An 18109-nucleotide genomic window follows, 5' to 3' on the forward strand; every position below is an offset into this window, starting at 1 on the left:
TTGTCAGTTTCATGGATACTTCCAGAAACTCTACCTTTTCTTTCATTAATTCTCTCTATTGTTTTTAAAAATTGATTTCAGTTTCTGTCTTCATTGTTTCCTTTGTCTTCTAGCTTTGCATTTTCTCTTCTTCACTGTAGATTTTTTTGACATGGAAAGTTACTTCACAGAAGGAATTCTGTGCCCAAGTACCCTTGTGGTGGTTCCACATCATCCCATACCTAAGGTCCACACTTTGTTTCCCCTCAGTGTAGGCGTTCCAAGTACATTAGTTAGTTTCCAAGAACTCAAATATTGTCCTGATTACCTTTCTGATCTTGGTTTCTTCTCCAACTAAATTTTATTTCTTTTAAAATTAGGTCACATTTATTTTGTGACTCAAGATTTGGTGCAGCAGAGCATGTGCTGTGTATATTCTTGAAAGTATGTGTCTTCTTCTCTCAGATTGAGTGATCTATAAAGCGCTGATTTACGTTCTGCTCACTGTTGGTTGTCACCTGGTTCAAACTATTTCAAATTTTCTGTACAATGACATCAACCATTGAGATTTCCAACTGTACTGGCGGATCTGTCTCCGCTTTCAGTTCTACCGATTTTTATTCCACACATTCTTAGTTCCGCTGTTTGCTCCACACGCGTTTAGATAGCTGTCTTCTTAGTGGATTGGATTTATTCACTACCCACTTTAATCCTCTTCACCTGGTATATATACACACTAAATCTTTGGAAGGTCAGGTTACATTTACTGAATAGACCACTGGGAGCACAGACATATTGTATTGTACTGTACTATACTGCACTGTATTGTTTTTAGCATTGCTTACTCTTCCTTCACACACCCTATCTTTCCTTTGAAAGGACATTTGTAACAACTGATGGACTCAGTGAAATTCACTGATTCACTACTTGAGCATCAGGCAGTATTTTGACACAGAAGAAACAATAATACTTTAAAAATAACAAGCGTCATATCTCATAAGTGTTAACAACTTCAATATTAAGATTGAAAATCTACATTTCTTAAAAGGAAACTTGTACTGGATAGTTTTCTAAATAATCAAAATTAAGTTTAAATAACTTAATTTCTGGGCAATTATTCCTAGAGCTAAATGTCTTCCTAGTAATGCCACTACCCTACTTGATGACATTTGGGAGACAAATACCTGTAATGGTCATGAATGAAAGAAACATACTAGCAACTTACATTAAAAAGCTCTAGATAATAATGTTACGATTTTATTATAAATAATTATCACAACCGATGTCAAGGTGCCAAGGAGAGGTCACAGAACACTTCCTGTGAAGAGATGTTTAATTGGCTCTCATAAGTAGGTAAAAGATGACTTTGCTCACTCTTGCCTCAAGGAAATGGAGAGGGGACAGTTAAAGAGTGGGGACAGGCAAGGTGCTTGCAGTCCTAGGCACACACATCCTGTGTGCAGGGTGGAAACAACTTGTGGATAGCCAGTATGTACCTTCATAACATAATTCACCTGCTTAGACAAGTCTTCAGAAATCTTTTCCTCTCTGCTTCCTTCCTTTTTCCCAGCTTGCTCAGGCTATCTCAACATGGTGCCATCTAACCTAGAGATAGAACTGATCAGGATTTCCAGAGCTTGCCTCCGTACTTCACACTTGTTCTCCACAATTTGGAATAATGCTGCTTTATTTCCAGTCATTTTCTTTTTGACTGTTTGCTCCTTCTTCAGTCTTACCCTTCTTCCAGTCTTAGAAAAAGATCCCTTTACTCTAAGCAGGGATCTCCAGGGAATTCTCATAGAATCATGTGTGGGACAGATACTGGTGTGTGTGTCATATTCTGGTGTGACTTCATTATCTGTTCTTCTCTCTCATAAGACTGAGGGCTCTGAAAAACTGGAAAGGTCCACGGGTTTTCAGCACTTAGGGAAGAGTCTGAATTATGAAAGGGGCTCAGCAAATAGATACTAGGATGCATAAATAGAGACTCTTAGTAAATAATAATAAAAATGAAACTATAATACGGGACATAACATGAAACAAAAGTTACGGGAATCGCTGAACAGATTCAGGTAATTCGATCCTTGCAATGACCTTTGTAAGATCTTCACTTTATAGATGATAAAACTGAGACCCAGTGAACATAAGAGACATGTACAATCATGCAGAATAGCTAGGATGTTACTGAGCCAGGCATTTAGACGCATGAGACTTCTTTTGCCTCTTGGCTCTTTTCTGAGTTCTCCCTAATTGGTTGCAGTCATGGGAAAACAAGCACTTCCAAATACAATTGTGACTGCAGTAACTAAGTGCTCTCACTGTCCTATAATGCAGGTCACTCGGGGAACATTAGCTCTCTGGATGAGGTTGCCGCTATGGAGAGTTTATAGAGAAAAGCAATGTGTTTAATTAAGTGGCTGTTGAAAACACCCACCAGGACAAATGGATTCTGGCAACAGAGGTGCTTTTGTTACTGCCAGAGTCCTGCCACAGGTCATTAAGATCTTGATAGATTCGAGGCGCTTTTCTGCTCTGTTGCTTTCACCCAAGGACAAGGCAAGGGTTCTGGGGCTTCAGTTGCTTGAAGGCCCAGAGATTCAGAGACAGGGCCCTACTAGTTTCCATGGAGGACTATCAGAATTAAATTGGATGGATTCTGAGCCATATCATGTAACATTCAATACACCGAGCTGAACAACAGTGTATCAAAGGGCTATCTACACAGTGCGCACAATAAATGGAGTTATGTAGCAGAAAGGGAGTACAAGGATAGGGGATGAGATTATTTTGGTTGAATTAATATGAAACTGTTCTATGGACTTGGGTCTCAGAAGGACAGTGTCATAGTGTTTCTGTTGTTGGGATGAAACACCAAGACCGATATGCAAGTTGGGGAGGAAAGGGTTTATTCTGCTCATACTTCCATATTGCTACTCAACATCAGAGGAAGTCAGGACAGGAACTCCAACAGGTCAGAAACCTGGAGGCAGCAGCTGATGCAGAGTCCACGCTCACTGGCTGCTCCTCTTGGCTTGCTCAACCTGCTTTCTTATAAAACCTAGGACCACCAGTCCAGGAGTGACACTACCGTAATGTACTGGGCACTCCCCATCAGTCACTAATTAAGAAAATGCTCTATGGGCTGGCCCACAGCCCAATCTTATGGAGACGTTTTCTTAATTGAGATTATCTCTTCTCTTGGATGACTACAAGTTTGTGTCAAGTTGACATAAGTCTAACCAGCACAGACAGCAAAAGTATGAATTGCTACAAGGAAGAAACTTGTGCAAAGGAGAGGAAATCAGGTAAGCACACATGAGGCCAAAGCATAGTGTCTGGAACTTCAGAAGATGTGAGAACTGATGGAATTTCTGAAAGGGGGATAATAGTAAATAGAGGTGAAGTGAGGACGTGACTCAATGACATCCAGAGGACAAGAGAACCAGTAAGGACCTGTGGAAGCTCGTGGATGAAGAGCAGAAGATTGATGGAAGCAGACACTTCTCAGACTTAGTGTGTATAGGAATCCCATAAAAATGCAAGTTCAGGTTTAGCTCTGGGGTAAGGCCTGAGAGTCAGCATTGCTCTCAAGCTTCAGGTGATGCAAGTGCTACTGACCTCTGGACCACAGATTTGGCAATAGGCGCCTAAAATGCACTGGAGTGTACACAAAGTGAATAAAGCTGGGCAGAAGCAACAGCTTAGCATGTTAACACAACTGGCATAGTCTTTATATTCTTTAGTTCCTTGTGATTATAAAGGATTAGAAATTGACAATTTCCAGTTTTCTGGTCTTTTCCCCCTTTTAATTATTGTTCATTATATTTTCCATTATGGAGCTGTTTTGTAATCCTTATAACATAATTAGACTGTGACAAGATGGAAGTGTGGCTGGCTTTGGTCCATCAGCATCACTCACCATACCCTCCAGGCATTTGACTATTTTAGTTGTTTCTGAGCAAAGACTAAATAAAGTCAAATGAACAGCCCAAGAAGAGAAGAGTCTGGGGAGGGAAAGAGGAAAGTCTCTAACCCTCTGACCCTCTTCCCTGCAAACAAAAGCCAATCAACAAAGAACCCAGACACAGGCGCAAAGATCATTTAACCAATTTAAACCGTAGCAATCTCTGTGTCAAGAGAGTGAGAAATCACAAAAGACCCCAGGAGCACTATAACGGAAAGACAACAAGGCAGGGAGAGAGAAGTCACCAAGTCAGGCACTCCTCTGACATTTAATAAGTGGCTGCCCTTGAACAGGTCATTTAATCTCAGGATTTCTTCATCCATAAAATAAACCCAGCCGCTTGCATGGTCCTTCCCTTGTAGGATGCTTGAGGAGAGCAGGTAGGAAAGAGGTTGCATGTACTGGAGCTCTGTGCATGGGTGTGGCCCAGAAAGCAAACTGCTGGGAAAACAGGGCTCCCGCTCACTTGTTCTCAGAGTATCTCTGTCTCTGTATCTTTAAGTGTTTACTTAAAATTCTTTCTTTTGTTGTGTATGTGTGTGTGTGTGTGTGTGTGCACACGCACGTGTGTGTGTATATGGAGAAGGGTCAAAGGACAACTTACAGAAGTTGGTTACCTGCCATGAGAATTCTAGGATTTGAACTCATAGTGCAAGGCTTTGCAGTAAACACTTTACCTACTGAGTCATCTCAATGGCCCTGCATTTATTTTATTTAAGGATCTGGGGGAACCAGTCTGAGAAAACTTTCTAGTCATCAGAGATGACCTGTACACTTGCACTTACCCCACCAAAGCCAAGAAACAAGATTCTCATTATTTCAGCTATGTTCTGGTGGGAGGAGCCATGATGGGCTCTTGAAGGGATGTCACATATTTAAAAAGTGGCCCTGCCCATCATGGGGCTTCAAAACTAAACCAAGGTTCACATGGAAAGTATTTTAACCCAACTTCTGGCAGAATGATCCTAAACTTTGCTACTGTAACTCTGGGTGTCTTAGTTAGGGTTTTATTACTGTGAAGAGACACTATGACCCAAGCAACTCTTATAAAGAAAAACATTTAATTGGGGCTGGCTTAGAGTTCAGAGATTTAATACATTATTGTGGCAAGAAATATAGCAGCATGCAAGCAGACATGGTGCTGGAGGAGTTGAGGTTTCTACATTTTGATCAGCAGGCAGCAGAAGGAAACCGAGATACAGGGGACAGACTTGAGCTTTTATTACCTCAAAGCCTGCCACCACAGTGACATACTTCCTCCAACAAGGACACACCTACTCCAACAAGGCCACACCTCCTGATAGTGCCACTCACTCCTATGGGCCAAGCATTCATACACATGCGTCTGTAGGTGCTATACTTATTCACACCACCACACGAGGGTCCTCTTCTGAGCCTGGACTTCTCATCTTACACAGCTACATCCTTTTCTGCACGGTGACTGTGAAGCATTCACAAGGAAGAACACTTGAAATTGCTACAGAAATGTTCCTAATTGTTTTTATCTCTTCCAGCATCTTTGGCTCGGGACTTTTGTTTTAAAGAATAATAATAAGCACTTCATTCTGTGTTGTACCCCACTAGTGGTTTGAAAAGAAATGGTTAAATAAAAGCTAAAACAAAACAAAACAAAACAAAAACAAACAAACAAAAACCCCAGTAACTTTCAAAAGCTACATGATGTCTAGGAAGAGTACAGGGAAAATGTTGAGATCAGTGCCATTTGAAAATCATCAAAACTACATGGATTTTATCCTTCCAGTGGCAAATGCAAAGACAGTACGTACCATAATGTGTGCTACATTTTAAGTGTTCAATTAAACGAAATTACTAAAGCATAGCCATCTTTAGCAAAACACATGAAGACTAGCTAGACTAATATATCACAAAAAATTAATACTGGATATGGTTCTTTCACGAGATTATATTTCTCATACACCAAACAATGAAATCCATTAGCTTAGAAAAATGATTAGGCCAGGCATAGCAGTGCATGCCTGTCATCCAGCTCTCCAAATGTGGAGGCAAGAGGATTAAAACAAAGTCAGCAGTTCCCCTGTCTTTACTTTAGTACAACAATAATAATAATATCTTTTAATGTTTATCCTTGGGTACATATGAGTCCCTGTTTCAAACAAATAAAACCATAAAAAAGAAACCTCACTGTGTTTGTGTAGCTGCTGTGACAAGAACTAAAACCTAGGATCAACACCCAAGTCTTCTGTTCCATTTTCACTCATTTGTTTCTGACATTAGAGGTGTGGTTTAACTCTACGTGTGTTCTACTCTTTGTGTGCCAACACGGGAACTTCATTAGATTTCATATACTAATCATACCAAAGTCCTGAGATAGAAACTGGGTTGTTTGGGAGAAAGCCAGTAATGAAAACATATTCTGAATGCTTTCACCGATGAGAAGAGCAAGATTCGCTTGAGCCCTGCCACTATTAGCAGATCTTCTCACTTAAGAATGAGAACAGTCTCTTCCACCCTTTTGTGTGGAGGGGGGAGCCCATCTCCTCTGACCCTCACATCACTGTAGACATAAGCACCTGAGCACACTGGACTGAAGAGAATCCATTGCCATTGAGCCACACTGCCTGACACTCCCAAATGTCAAGATGTTCATGGTGTTGGTTTAATGGAGCTCTTCTAAAAGTGTACACATGAGTTTTTAAAATGTCCTTTTTAAAGAAGGGCCAAGAAGGAGAAGAGGGAGGAACATTGAAATAGGCATTATGTTTTCTTTACAGCCATGTAACCCTAAAAATCCCCTTACAAAAGGATGGCTGTGAGCCTGCATCCTAATGGTCTGCCTCAAGTACTTGTGATATTTTAGCAACCTGGGATCTAAGTGCAGTTTATGGCCCCCTCTCCAGTTCATCCTCCCAGCTTCTTTGGCCATTGTCTTCATCCACTTCCCAGATGCCTTCAACTCATTTTTCTAGTATACTGAATACTATATTCATATCAGTTTAGATTATCATGAGACTCAGTAGAATTAATATGGAAGACAGCTTTACTAACACGTTTTTATTCCCTTTGCTTTCTACAAGAAACAGCCAAACTAGACTCACTCCCAGTACTGAAGAGAGTGTTTGGACCCATATGTAGAATGAACTACTCAACCTTTCTTTGTGGACATCCTATACCCTCTGTTTCCCTCAGAATGGTCCTTAGTTTTGTAGATGATTAACAACAATCCTTGCAGAAGGATCTAATGGGACTGCAAGCCTGCTTCTTCTAGTGTTTCTTACAGAATGTTTCTTCAATATAGTAAGACTATATTGCCTTTTAAAGAAACAGTGACCCAGTCAATCCATCATTTTTTCTAGGACCAAACCAAGTGTTACTGATAGATTTTCTTGTAAGCAATGAAGTGCAAAGATCCACAAAGCCCAGCTGGGTCAGGTATCAGTTTTTCTTCTCAATTCCAAATGCATCCTTCAATAAAAGCCCTAGGATAAACAATGCTGTTCTTCTCCTCTGCAGTGGTACCATGTTAATCTTCAGTGATATCCAACAAGGCAGGATAAAGGAGGGAGATTTCTTACATCCCACCTTGAGGTGGGAGAAAACCAGGGAAGACTGTCTCAGCCACAAGTCCAGAACAGGCCCTGCAAACACACAGCTTCTGCCTTCAAAATATTTCTAAAATTTTATATGCAAACTTTTCCATTCACCACCATAAAGGGCAACCTCCATCAATTGGATGGCAGACTAATACTTCACTAGTTTTTAAATGTTATCATGATGCTAAAACTATAGGCAGGGCCCACCTGAGTTTTTATCTGCACTGTTAACGTGTTTTCCATCACTGCCTTAAGTTTAGACAGTCTACAAGTGGGGGACAATGAAATTAAGTTACAGTCTGTGGTGTTTTCCAATTTTGGAAATATTGGTGTAAATATTGTTGTAATGCTGAATTCAAGTTCTCTGGGATCTGCGTGCTTATCTTTCCTAACCAATGCAGACATCATTTTTAGGTCAAACATTGGCTCTTCGTTTGAATCATGGTTGGGAAAGGGGAATGAATCATAGATTTGTCTAAATGAATTAGTGAGAATTCCAAATCATAGGCTTTCCTTTCTATTAGTGATGACTCAGAGATAATAGAGATAGAAAGGTTGGATATAAATTAATGAAGGAGAAAGTGGAAGGAAGATGGAGAGAAGAAGCAAAGCAGAAGGAGGAACAGAGGAGCAGAGGACGAGAGAAGGAAGAGCAGATGAGGAGGAGCAGAGAAAGAGAATTCATGAAGAATTTTACAGTAACATCTCATTTTGTCCTCTCAAAATTTCTCCAGTCTCAAAAATAAAGACGCAAAGAGTAAAAGGTAACAACAAAAATGTCAGTTTTGAAGTTTCTTTTCACTCAGGTCTGGGAAGATGTTTGAAAGAGTGGTATAAAAATGTACATCAGTCAGGTCTGATTCTCTTTCCTGCTTGTTGAGGACTCCATTTTGCCAGCCTGGATGGTTAAGCTTTCAAGGTTTCCTTCTCGAAGCTCAGCCAGAGAGGCTGCCCTGCTCCAGAAGAAAACTCTATACATTTCACCCTTCAGAAACTTCAGAAACTGGGTTACTGGAACGCAGATCTATTCCCCAGCTTGAAAACAGTATTCACCGAACCCATCAAGAACTGAGGTGGGTGTTTTAAGCACACTTCTACATGACATTACTGGTTCTATAGTAGGTAAGCACCCTCTTTTGCCTTTTAATATGTATCACTGAGTGTGTGGAAGGTCACAGGCAGTGCAACGTCTAGGAGGGGTAGAAAGGCAATTGTTGCAATGGTAGTATTCACACGGGAAGCACTTTCTGCTAAGGGAAGCCTTAAGGGTAATGGATGGGTGTTTCATGAGTGATAGAAGCTGAATGTTCTTGTTATGTTCGTTTGGTTCTGATCTTAATTTTCACCAGTGGCCCTTCCCTATTCTACCTGACTTCACTAGAATCACAGTCCATACTCTACAAAGAGCACAGACAACGTGTTAGAGTGCATGTGTACCTGTTTTACTCTTCTCCACTGCACCTAGAAGGATGTCAAGTGGAGATACAGAGAGCACGCTTGTGATGGAGAGGCATCAGAGCTGGGCACCCAGGAAGCTACTCCTGTTATCCTTGAAAGCACTGACACAAACCTGAGCCATGGCTGCAGTGGCTGAGTGGAAGCACCAGTCCAAAAAGATAGAGTCGAATCCATCCACTCAACCAGCTAAGGAAAAATCCTTCTCCAGTTGGAAACGTCAAGAAATCACCAATAGCAAAACCCAGAGGAGCTTCTATGACATGCCCATCTCCTTTTCTGTTCCAGTGAGGTCACCTCTTTCCCTTCACACAGCCACATACTCACTCTGTCAGGAGCCAGAAGCCTTGAACGGTCTCTCCAGAAGTCTGTGCTATGTGGCCTTTCAAGTCTTCCACAGCAGTCTCAATGGCCCCTGGCTGAGGGGGACAAGAAATCATTTTACTTAGGGAAGACTGAACACACTCTGTACTTAGGATTAATTAGAATGGCCACACCTCCTCCTCCTCCACATCCTCCAGGAGAAATAGTGTGATTCTCGTCACTGCCTGGCAAAGAACTTAGTCTTGAACTCTGTGTTTTACTGTTAGCTCTTGTGTCCTGGCCAAAAGAATTCCAGGTCACTTAAATCAAAATAGCCATTTCTAGAAGAACACTCCTTCCAGGGAAATAACTTTATCGGAAAATTCAAAATTGCATATATATATATATATATGTAAAATAGTGTATATTAGTTGATATGTAATACACACACTCATACACACATGCGAGCTCATGTGCGTGCACATGTGTGCACACACACATATGCACATATACATACACACACATATGTATGTATGTATGTATATATATATATATATATGTATATATATAAATATTCCTGAATTACAAGAAGATATGTTGGTTAAACACGCTTCATTCCATTTATCTTACCTTCAATGTCGCTGACTCAGTGTCTCAACTCTCTCTCTCTCTCTCTCTCTCTCTCTCTCTCTCTCTCTCTCTCCCTCTCCTCAGTTTCTTAACTTTTGCAAAACAAGTGTTCCTACTATTGGGCCTACTTCTATGCAGAAATTTGTTGACATCTTTTCTAGTAAGGTCATGCCTTCCCCAGTTTAATGATTCTTAAACGTCAGTGTACATAAGTTGAAACATTTCTAGAATGTATCTTATTCAGTTTCAGACACAGTTAGTATCCATTGGGACCTAAGACTGCATTTCTGACATGTATCCAGGTGATGGTGCTGGTATAAAGACTGTTCTTGAGGCAATATACTTCATTTCCGTATACTCATGACAACCAGTACTCCTAAGCAGTTATTCTCAATGCTTTATTGTATACCAGCTTCAAAAAATTCTAACCTAAGGTTCATACAAGTCAATTATATCAGAAACCCAGTGGACAGGTACACAAGTACATTTGGAACTTTTAAGGATGCAAACTCTCCTATACGGGGATCTAGACAAGAAGAGATCGACAGTGCCTCAGATGAACTATGTGTATTTGATGCAGAATTTGAGCATTATCCCACACCAGCTCCCTGGTTTGTTCTCTATAGCCCAAGCCATCTACAAAAGAATGGTATCTCTGAAATAAGGTGAATGGCAAGAGTTGGCAGTAATTAGCTCTGCAATATTCACTCAATACTTGGCTTTCACGACTAACCCTTTGGCGCCACTGTGATGACCATAATACGTTCTATATCTCTTTAAGAAAATGTGACAATAACTTTTATAGTCCAGGAACCAGATTCCAACATTTTAGCCACCTATTTCTTTAGTTGGAGAGTCAGCTACTGGACTCATTGATTCTTCCCCCTGTGTCATTGTCTGCAGCTGGTTGAAGGCTGGTAAGAAAGCTTATATTGGTACTCCACACTTGCTGAAGGCCATGTGTCATAAATTCAGCAACTTCTGAGGTTTCAGTCAAAAATGCCTAGCACCTGCTGCTAGACAAGTCTATGTTGCTGTCATTCATTTCTGGTGACAATGCAGAAGGCAGTCTACCCTAGAGGGAAAATCCTGTAATCCCCTGGCTATTCTCAGGTCTCCCAAGCTTATTTCCCTGAGAGGCATTCTGACACTCCCAAGCCCACTTCTCAAAGTCTCCTGAAATATAATGTGCTCTTTGATGAGTCAACATTGGTATTTTTCAAACAATTTCTTTACATAATTTTAGCCTCACAAATATAATTCACTTGCGAAACTAATACTTTTCAGAAAAAAAAGCAGATAGAATTGGAGAGTAATTAAATAACCCTAAAATAAGCATTTTTGTTGAATGTTTTTATGCCAAGAAGTCCCCCAAAATATGTGAAGATGAATATAATAATGTATAAAAATTTAAAGCCTTAGTATCTTCCATACCAAAAGCAATTGCCAAATCTAACCAAATGAAAAATAATCTATTATTAATCCAGATATACCTCGTGAAGTTATACTTCAGATATTCTTGAACATATGCAAAATGTCATGGGTGAAGAACTCTCTGCAGCCTTGTGTGTAGACAGCAATAAATGGGCATCATGAAACAGATACTGATCAAGAGGGTGCAGTAATATGGAATATGTTTGGATAATCTAATATAATGAAGGCTTAGAAGTAATGAAGTATATTGATAAATGAAAAGAAAAATATAAAACAGGAAAAGATTAGGTAGGCCCCTTCCTTATGCAGAACTGATGACACACAGCTAAAGTAATCATAAAAAGGTCGACAAAAAACATTGACATTGGTTTCCTCAGATGGGAAAATATGAGATGGAAATAGAACATGAAAGTGATTTTTTTCCTATCTACCTCTCCAAATGCTAGACACACAAAAAATGTATTATTTGTGGACTATTTTGATGCTCTCTGCAGCTCTGTCAATGTTCTCGCTTTATGCACCACTATTTTTTTTAATATAAACATTGTTTGGGATCTTTCAGAATGTAGAACAGAAAGCTGTACTTCCTTTCCTTTTAGTATTGTGAGCTAGTTGACATTTTTTACTGTTTTAAAATTCATAAATTTGAATCTGATAATTTAGAATAAAAGATTTAAAAATACGTAAGTACTAAGGTCTAAACTCAATCATCCTTATGGCTGTCTAGAATCCATGGGAAGTTGTCTTGGCACTCTTCATTAGTTGATTCATTTGTTAGATTGTTCTGATAATAATTACTGTAACTGAACTATTGGGAGATACCTTGAGGTCCTGTGCATTAACTGGAAACAGACACTGAATAAATGAAAAACTTCAACTTCATTCCCATTATTGATTATGTTAAATAAAAGGGACATGGCCATACTAGAATTCAAGGATCAAATGCTCAGAGCAATCAAGCACTTAGCTCTGAGAATGCATTCTAAGACAAACAGGAAACAATGATCAAATGTACCATCTCACACAACCTAGTGACTCTACTGTCTCTTCCAGTTTAGTCCCAAGTAGTTCCAGGCAAAGCAAGCCATCTTGGAAAATTCCAGACTTGCCTATCTGTTCCCTTGCACTTCCATGATCTAGACGACTACACAGTCAATCCTGACCCAAACAATACCCTTGACTTTGTCAATGGTTTCCATGCAGTAAGATCCCTATCCCTGCAAAAAGAAGAAGCAGCTGTTCAGCTGACCACTTTTAGAGACTCTGGCTCTCAGGCTTCTTCTGTAGCTACTATGATAGCTAGATAGAAACCACTTTGCAACAAACATATTAGTAATAAAATTAGTTCAAAATCAGCCATAATGTGTAAAGACCAAGCAAATTTGTATTTCCTTGAAAAAAATAATGAAAATTCACCTTATCACAGCATTCTTGTGGTTCTGTTCTCACAAAAGAATAAATCATCTTTATGACAGTCCTCAAGGAGTTTCAGTACAATGGAAGCTGAACAACCTCTTGCCCAGTGAGATGTTTATTTTCTAAACTAAATGGAAGCTCACACGGGCAATAACAATAAAACTAATAAATGTATTTGTTCCTAATGTGAGGGCAAGTCACTAGGAACCCTCTAGCAAGAGAAGAGGAAAAGAGAGAGAGTATGAAAGGCAAATTAGTGTCATGGAAGCAATGACATCTCACTACACAATGGGAAGTCCTGAACCTGCTTATTAAAGTCTCGCTGCTCACAATAGAATACAGGCTATAAAAAGGCCATGGGGAACCATTAATTAAATATTAAAAGATCAAATAGTTTTAGTCCCATTAGTTTGTATGTAATTTACATTCTCTGGTATAAATTTAGAGATAATTCTCCATCTCGAATCGCTTTCAACTTTCTGATAAGGTATCTGCAAATACAGAGCCCTACAGGGAGTTTAAAAATATCTTTCTCCATGTGGGCTAAGCATTGTTCTTTTCATAAAAAGTTGCTTTTGAACATCAGTCTCCACAACTAAGATGATTATCATAATATACCTCAAGTTATTAGCCTTGAGGGATACTTTTGTTCAGAGAAGGCATGAAGCCCTTTTTAGATATGTCTAAGCAATAATAGCAGATACACTAAAACAAGAGAAAAGGGTTGCAAATGAACTAATAGCAAATGTTTTAGACTTTCATTTCTGTGACCTCTTATTCAGGTCCCAGTGTCATGGGTATTACAGTGGTGGTACCAGGACTCCTGCATCACAAGTATATTTCCCAGGCCTGGCATGATCCTAGGGTTTCTGGTTAACCATGGACAAGTAACACTTCCTTCAGGTACCTTAGTAAGTTGACTGGCTATTTCCCAGGTCTCACTCACTCTGAGAAAAATTCTCTGAAACTATGTCTGAAAGGCCTAATTTTTATATATAATTGATCAGCAAACCACAAAGGGGATTTAAGAGGTTAATAACTTATTTTATGGTCTGGTACTAAGACATGTGATATAATATCTGATATTATGATGCAAAAATTTTCACTTATTTGTCAAGATTTATTAATTCCATGCCAGTCATTTCTTTGAAAAATCCCTCTTGAAACTCATAGCATTGGATCACTATTCCCTTGGTATCTTTGAGTATCAATTCCTGGTACCTATACACTGTGCTGTGTTACCACAGAAAGCCAATGAGTACCTTTCATTTCTAGATCAGTGATATGAACAGAAAATATTCTTGATAACCAGCTAAAGTTAGGCACACTGTAGTATATATCCTCATTGTGAGACGCTGTGGTGCTAATAACAAATGATGTCACAAAATAGTGTAGCCATGTGAAACAACATTTAGCATAAAAATTCTAATTGCATACAGAAATTTTATATATGAAAAGCAAAACAGAAATCCACTCACAATTGTGTAAGAGATCATGTAATTCATTTTTAGTTAATATTGAACTGTGATGTTACAGTGACTTTTATGTTGTGTATCTATGTTTTCTCATTTTTTTTATCAACTACATTTTGGGTGATAATCCTAAAGTCTTCCAATAAAACTCTTCAGCAACAAATTCTTCCACTGACTCCCTCGGTGCTCTTTGCAATTTGCAATGCATAGACTTTAAATTCTTAGTCTGGAATATGTTGATTTGTCTGTGATTATGGCATGAAATCATAGTACTATAAATAGGTTACTAGGAAACTAGTTCTAGCCCTAGGTTTTCTATTCCATACACTCTTGGGAAAAGTCAGACCTCACTCACTATTGTGTTACTGAGAAAGAGGGACTTGAGCAGCAAGAACACATCGTATTGGCAGAACATTTAAAGAAATGCAGAAGCCAATTTGTTCGCCAGCTGGACCATGACATCTGAGATCTCACTTCAGATCTAAGAAGTCATCACGTTACAATGACTCTCACACATCTGAAACTTCAAGTGTTGTGATTTTACTTAATTATTCCTTGAGAAAGTCAACTAGCCTCCTCTTCACTGCCACAGACCCTTCTGTCAACAGTTATATCTCACCCTAGAGATCGTGGTGAGTTTATAGGCACCTTGCTGCCATTTTATGACTATTTATAGAATTGTGTATGTAAGCAAAAATAAGAGAGAGGAAGTACTGAAAGTAACAATGTTTGATATGTTTATAGATGTGTCATACACTCTATGAATATTGACAAAGTTAGTTCTTTTAGGGCTCTATACAAAAGTTGTGTTTTATTTATACTTGTCAGGTGAAGAAATTGAGACTCATACATACATTCTCTCATTTATTTTTAAAAATGTGGGATAATGTTCATCCCACAATATAAAGGGATGTATATAGAGTAATCAATTATATAGGGCAATCAAACAAAAACCTCTGTGCTAGGTGTGGGCTAGTTCCCCTGAACTTTTCATGAGTTGTTTCCCTGAGACCCACAAAGCAACATGGGTTATTGCCATTATTCTTGGTCCACCACCAGAACTTGATGGTAAGACTCTATTAATTGCTGAAGGCATCATACACTTTGGTCATGGGACATGCTCCTGCTTTGGATCAAGCCAATCAGTGCTTCAGCACTCTCAAAGCCTTGTCCCTAGCTAAGGACTTATCAGCAGTTTCAGGTGCTAGAAGCGGTCAGTCTTCTTCAGCAACATGGCCCATGGTTGCCCATGCTCCTTTTTATGGTACTCTATACCATAGATAGCTACAGGCATCATTAACCAAACTCAGTGGGTTATAAAAATAGAATAAAATGAAGGAGGAGGAGAAAGAGAAGGAGAGGAGGTAAAATAAGACATGACATGTTATGGGGTATATATAGGGGTCTTGGAGGATCTGGAGACAAAGTCAAAGGGTTGATATAATCTAATTAATTGTATTAGTATATGATATTACCAAAGAATAAATTAAGAAACTTATAAACTGTGGCTGCTTCTATTATGTTAATTTGGGTCCATAAAACCGTTTGCACTAGAATCCACATGTCTGCATGTTAAATACTAAGGAATCCTTCTTCCAATTGATTCTGGTTGGTAAATAAAGATGCTGGCAGTCAGTGGTTGGGCAGGGCAGACAGAAGGACCTTAGGGTTTTCATAAGCTTGAGGCAGAGGTGGAAGAAGAAGAGGAGGAGTGAGGAAAGAGGTCCACCATGCTAGGAGAAGGGAGAGGAAAGACACCCATGCCTGAGAAGGTGTGCAACAGAGAGCATAGACACCATGTAGAAGCCAAGGAATAGTGGTCCAGGAGGGCTGTACCATGGGTCCAGGGCAGCCAAGATGGAATATAGGATTTAGTAAGTAATAACTCAGGGATATTGGAAGGAGGTCAATTAGCCATGTGGCAGTTAGGAAGTTGCCCAGTCACTGAGTTGATTAAGGCTTATCAAAATATAAAGACTGTGTATGTGTCCTTTATTCAGGAACTTAGAACATTGTGGGTGGTGTATCGAGGAAGGCACAGCTGCCAGGATTAATTTGAGTATTTACGTGGGTAATGCTACAATAGACTCATCAGCTTTAAGGGTTGATAGGTTATCTTGTCACAATTGCATCTTCATTGTTCTCCCACTTGTTCGTGCACTTATTGCACACTCATTATATTTACGCAAACTTCAATACTCTATCTCCTGATCTGAAAGGGAACAGGGTGTCCTTCACTCTCACCAACTACAAAACATCTCCACAGTGACTTAATCCTGTTTAAGACAGTTGTCCTCAGAAGCTCTTGAGAACTTGGGTTTGCTTTCTATAGGTCTGTTGAAGAGGATACTATCATGTAAAGATTTATATAAATTGTAACTTTTATCTAGGAAGATCAATGGACATCTAGCACTGAACTGAAGTTCTTAAACTATGTGCCTTAGGTGACCTCATTCCCTTGACACTTGTTCACTTTTTTAAAATGTTTTATTTATATTTCATGTATATGAACATTTTGCCTGCATGTATGTAAATGTGCCATGTGAGTGCCTGCTGTTCCTAGAAGCTGGAAGATGTCTGATCCCCTGGAACTGGAATTAGAGGTGGCTCTAAGCCACCAAGTAGGTTCTGGGGACCAAGCTTGGAGCTTCTGCAAAAGCATTAGTGACTTTAATTATGAAGTAATCCCTCCAAACTCTTGTGTGATTACTCTTAAGACAAAGATAGTACAGTCTATACTGCTTGCTTTACTGTGTTGTATAGGGCCACCTTTCTAAAACAGAAGCTGTAAATATCTAATGACACATGCAGTAGCTTTGGGACTGTGTTGTTTCATCTAAACAGTAACTACATGCTTTAGCTTTCATTATATATTTCTAAATGGGAATTAGCCACAGAGAAATTAATTTCAAAAGACAAACATAAAACCAATTACTTGCTGAAGATCAATTCAAGTCACTATGCACTACAGCACACTTAAGGAAATTGCTGCCCTGGCTCATTTGCTGGCAAAGGGCAGCATAAATACCAACATCTCCTTTCATTACAGTCTGACTTCACCCCTAAGATTCTCCTATCCCCAGTTCATTGGCAAAGGCACTAGTTTCTAAAAGTGGCTTGGCATTAAGATTATGGTGGTAGAGGTTGGTGGTAGAGGTCAGTTTTTTTCTCATGAGTTCTACTTGTCAGGAATTTCAGTTTTTCTATGATGATATTCCCTGTTCCTACTATAGAGAGCCAACTGGTCAACCTATGGCACCTTTAGAACCACTGTCAGAAGCAAAGCAAAGAGCTATAAAGACTGTACAGCCTGCTTTCATAGCTGGGCCAGCTCCAGTCACCAGGCCCTTATTCTGAATCACAGCTTTGTACATTTCCATTAAACAATGGCTTCATCCATATCTAGATCATAAAACTCCAAAAGGTGCTTACATTTCCTTTGCAGTTCTATCTCCACTTAACTTTGCATATTCAATAAAGTTCATATATTTTGGAAAACAGACCATATGCTTGACATATGCAAAAACACTCACACAAACACAGATAACATAGCACCTACCAAAGTGCCTTGCACATCAGAGTCTACGTGATGTTTAAACACACACATTCAGTTACTTCAGTTCAAACTTTATCTTAAACGAAGATATATATTTAAAGTCACCAAAGTAGAATTCATTCAGGGTGGTAAATATTCTCAAATTTTTTACCTTTACTTATTTATGATATTGGGTTAAAAAATATATTTTGAAGGGTCAGGAAGATGAAGATAAAAGTGATACACAAATCAGAGAACCTGAGCATAATCTCCAGAAACTGTGTGTGCGTGTGTGTACACACACACACACACACACACATACACACACACACACACACACGCACACACA

The 18109-nt window shown here is 39.2% G+C and overlaps 1 protein-coding gene across 1 annotated transcript in view; it reads right to left on the reverse strand.

Annotated features, from left to right (window-relative positions):
- Positions 1–18109, reverse strand: part of Tprg1 (tumor protein p63 regulated 1) — a 101099-nt gene that overhangs the window by 81757 nt on the left and 1233 nt on the right. Inside the window, exon 2 of the mRNA XM_028783874.1 lies at positions 9298–9389. Coding sequence (XP_028639707.1) covers positions 9298–9389 — 92 coding nt within the window. The remainder of the gene's footprint in view (positions 1–9297; positions 9390–18109) is intronic.

The sequence above is a fragment of the Grammomys surdaster genome, unplaced genomic scaffold, assembly GCF_004785775.1.
Source record: "Grammomys surdaster isolate TR1022 unplaced genomic scaffold, NIH_TR_1.0 1166, whole genome shotgun sequence".
Taxonomy (NCBI): domain Eukaryota; kingdom Metazoa; phylum Chordata; class Mammalia; order Rodentia; family Muridae; genus Grammomys; species Grammomys surdaster.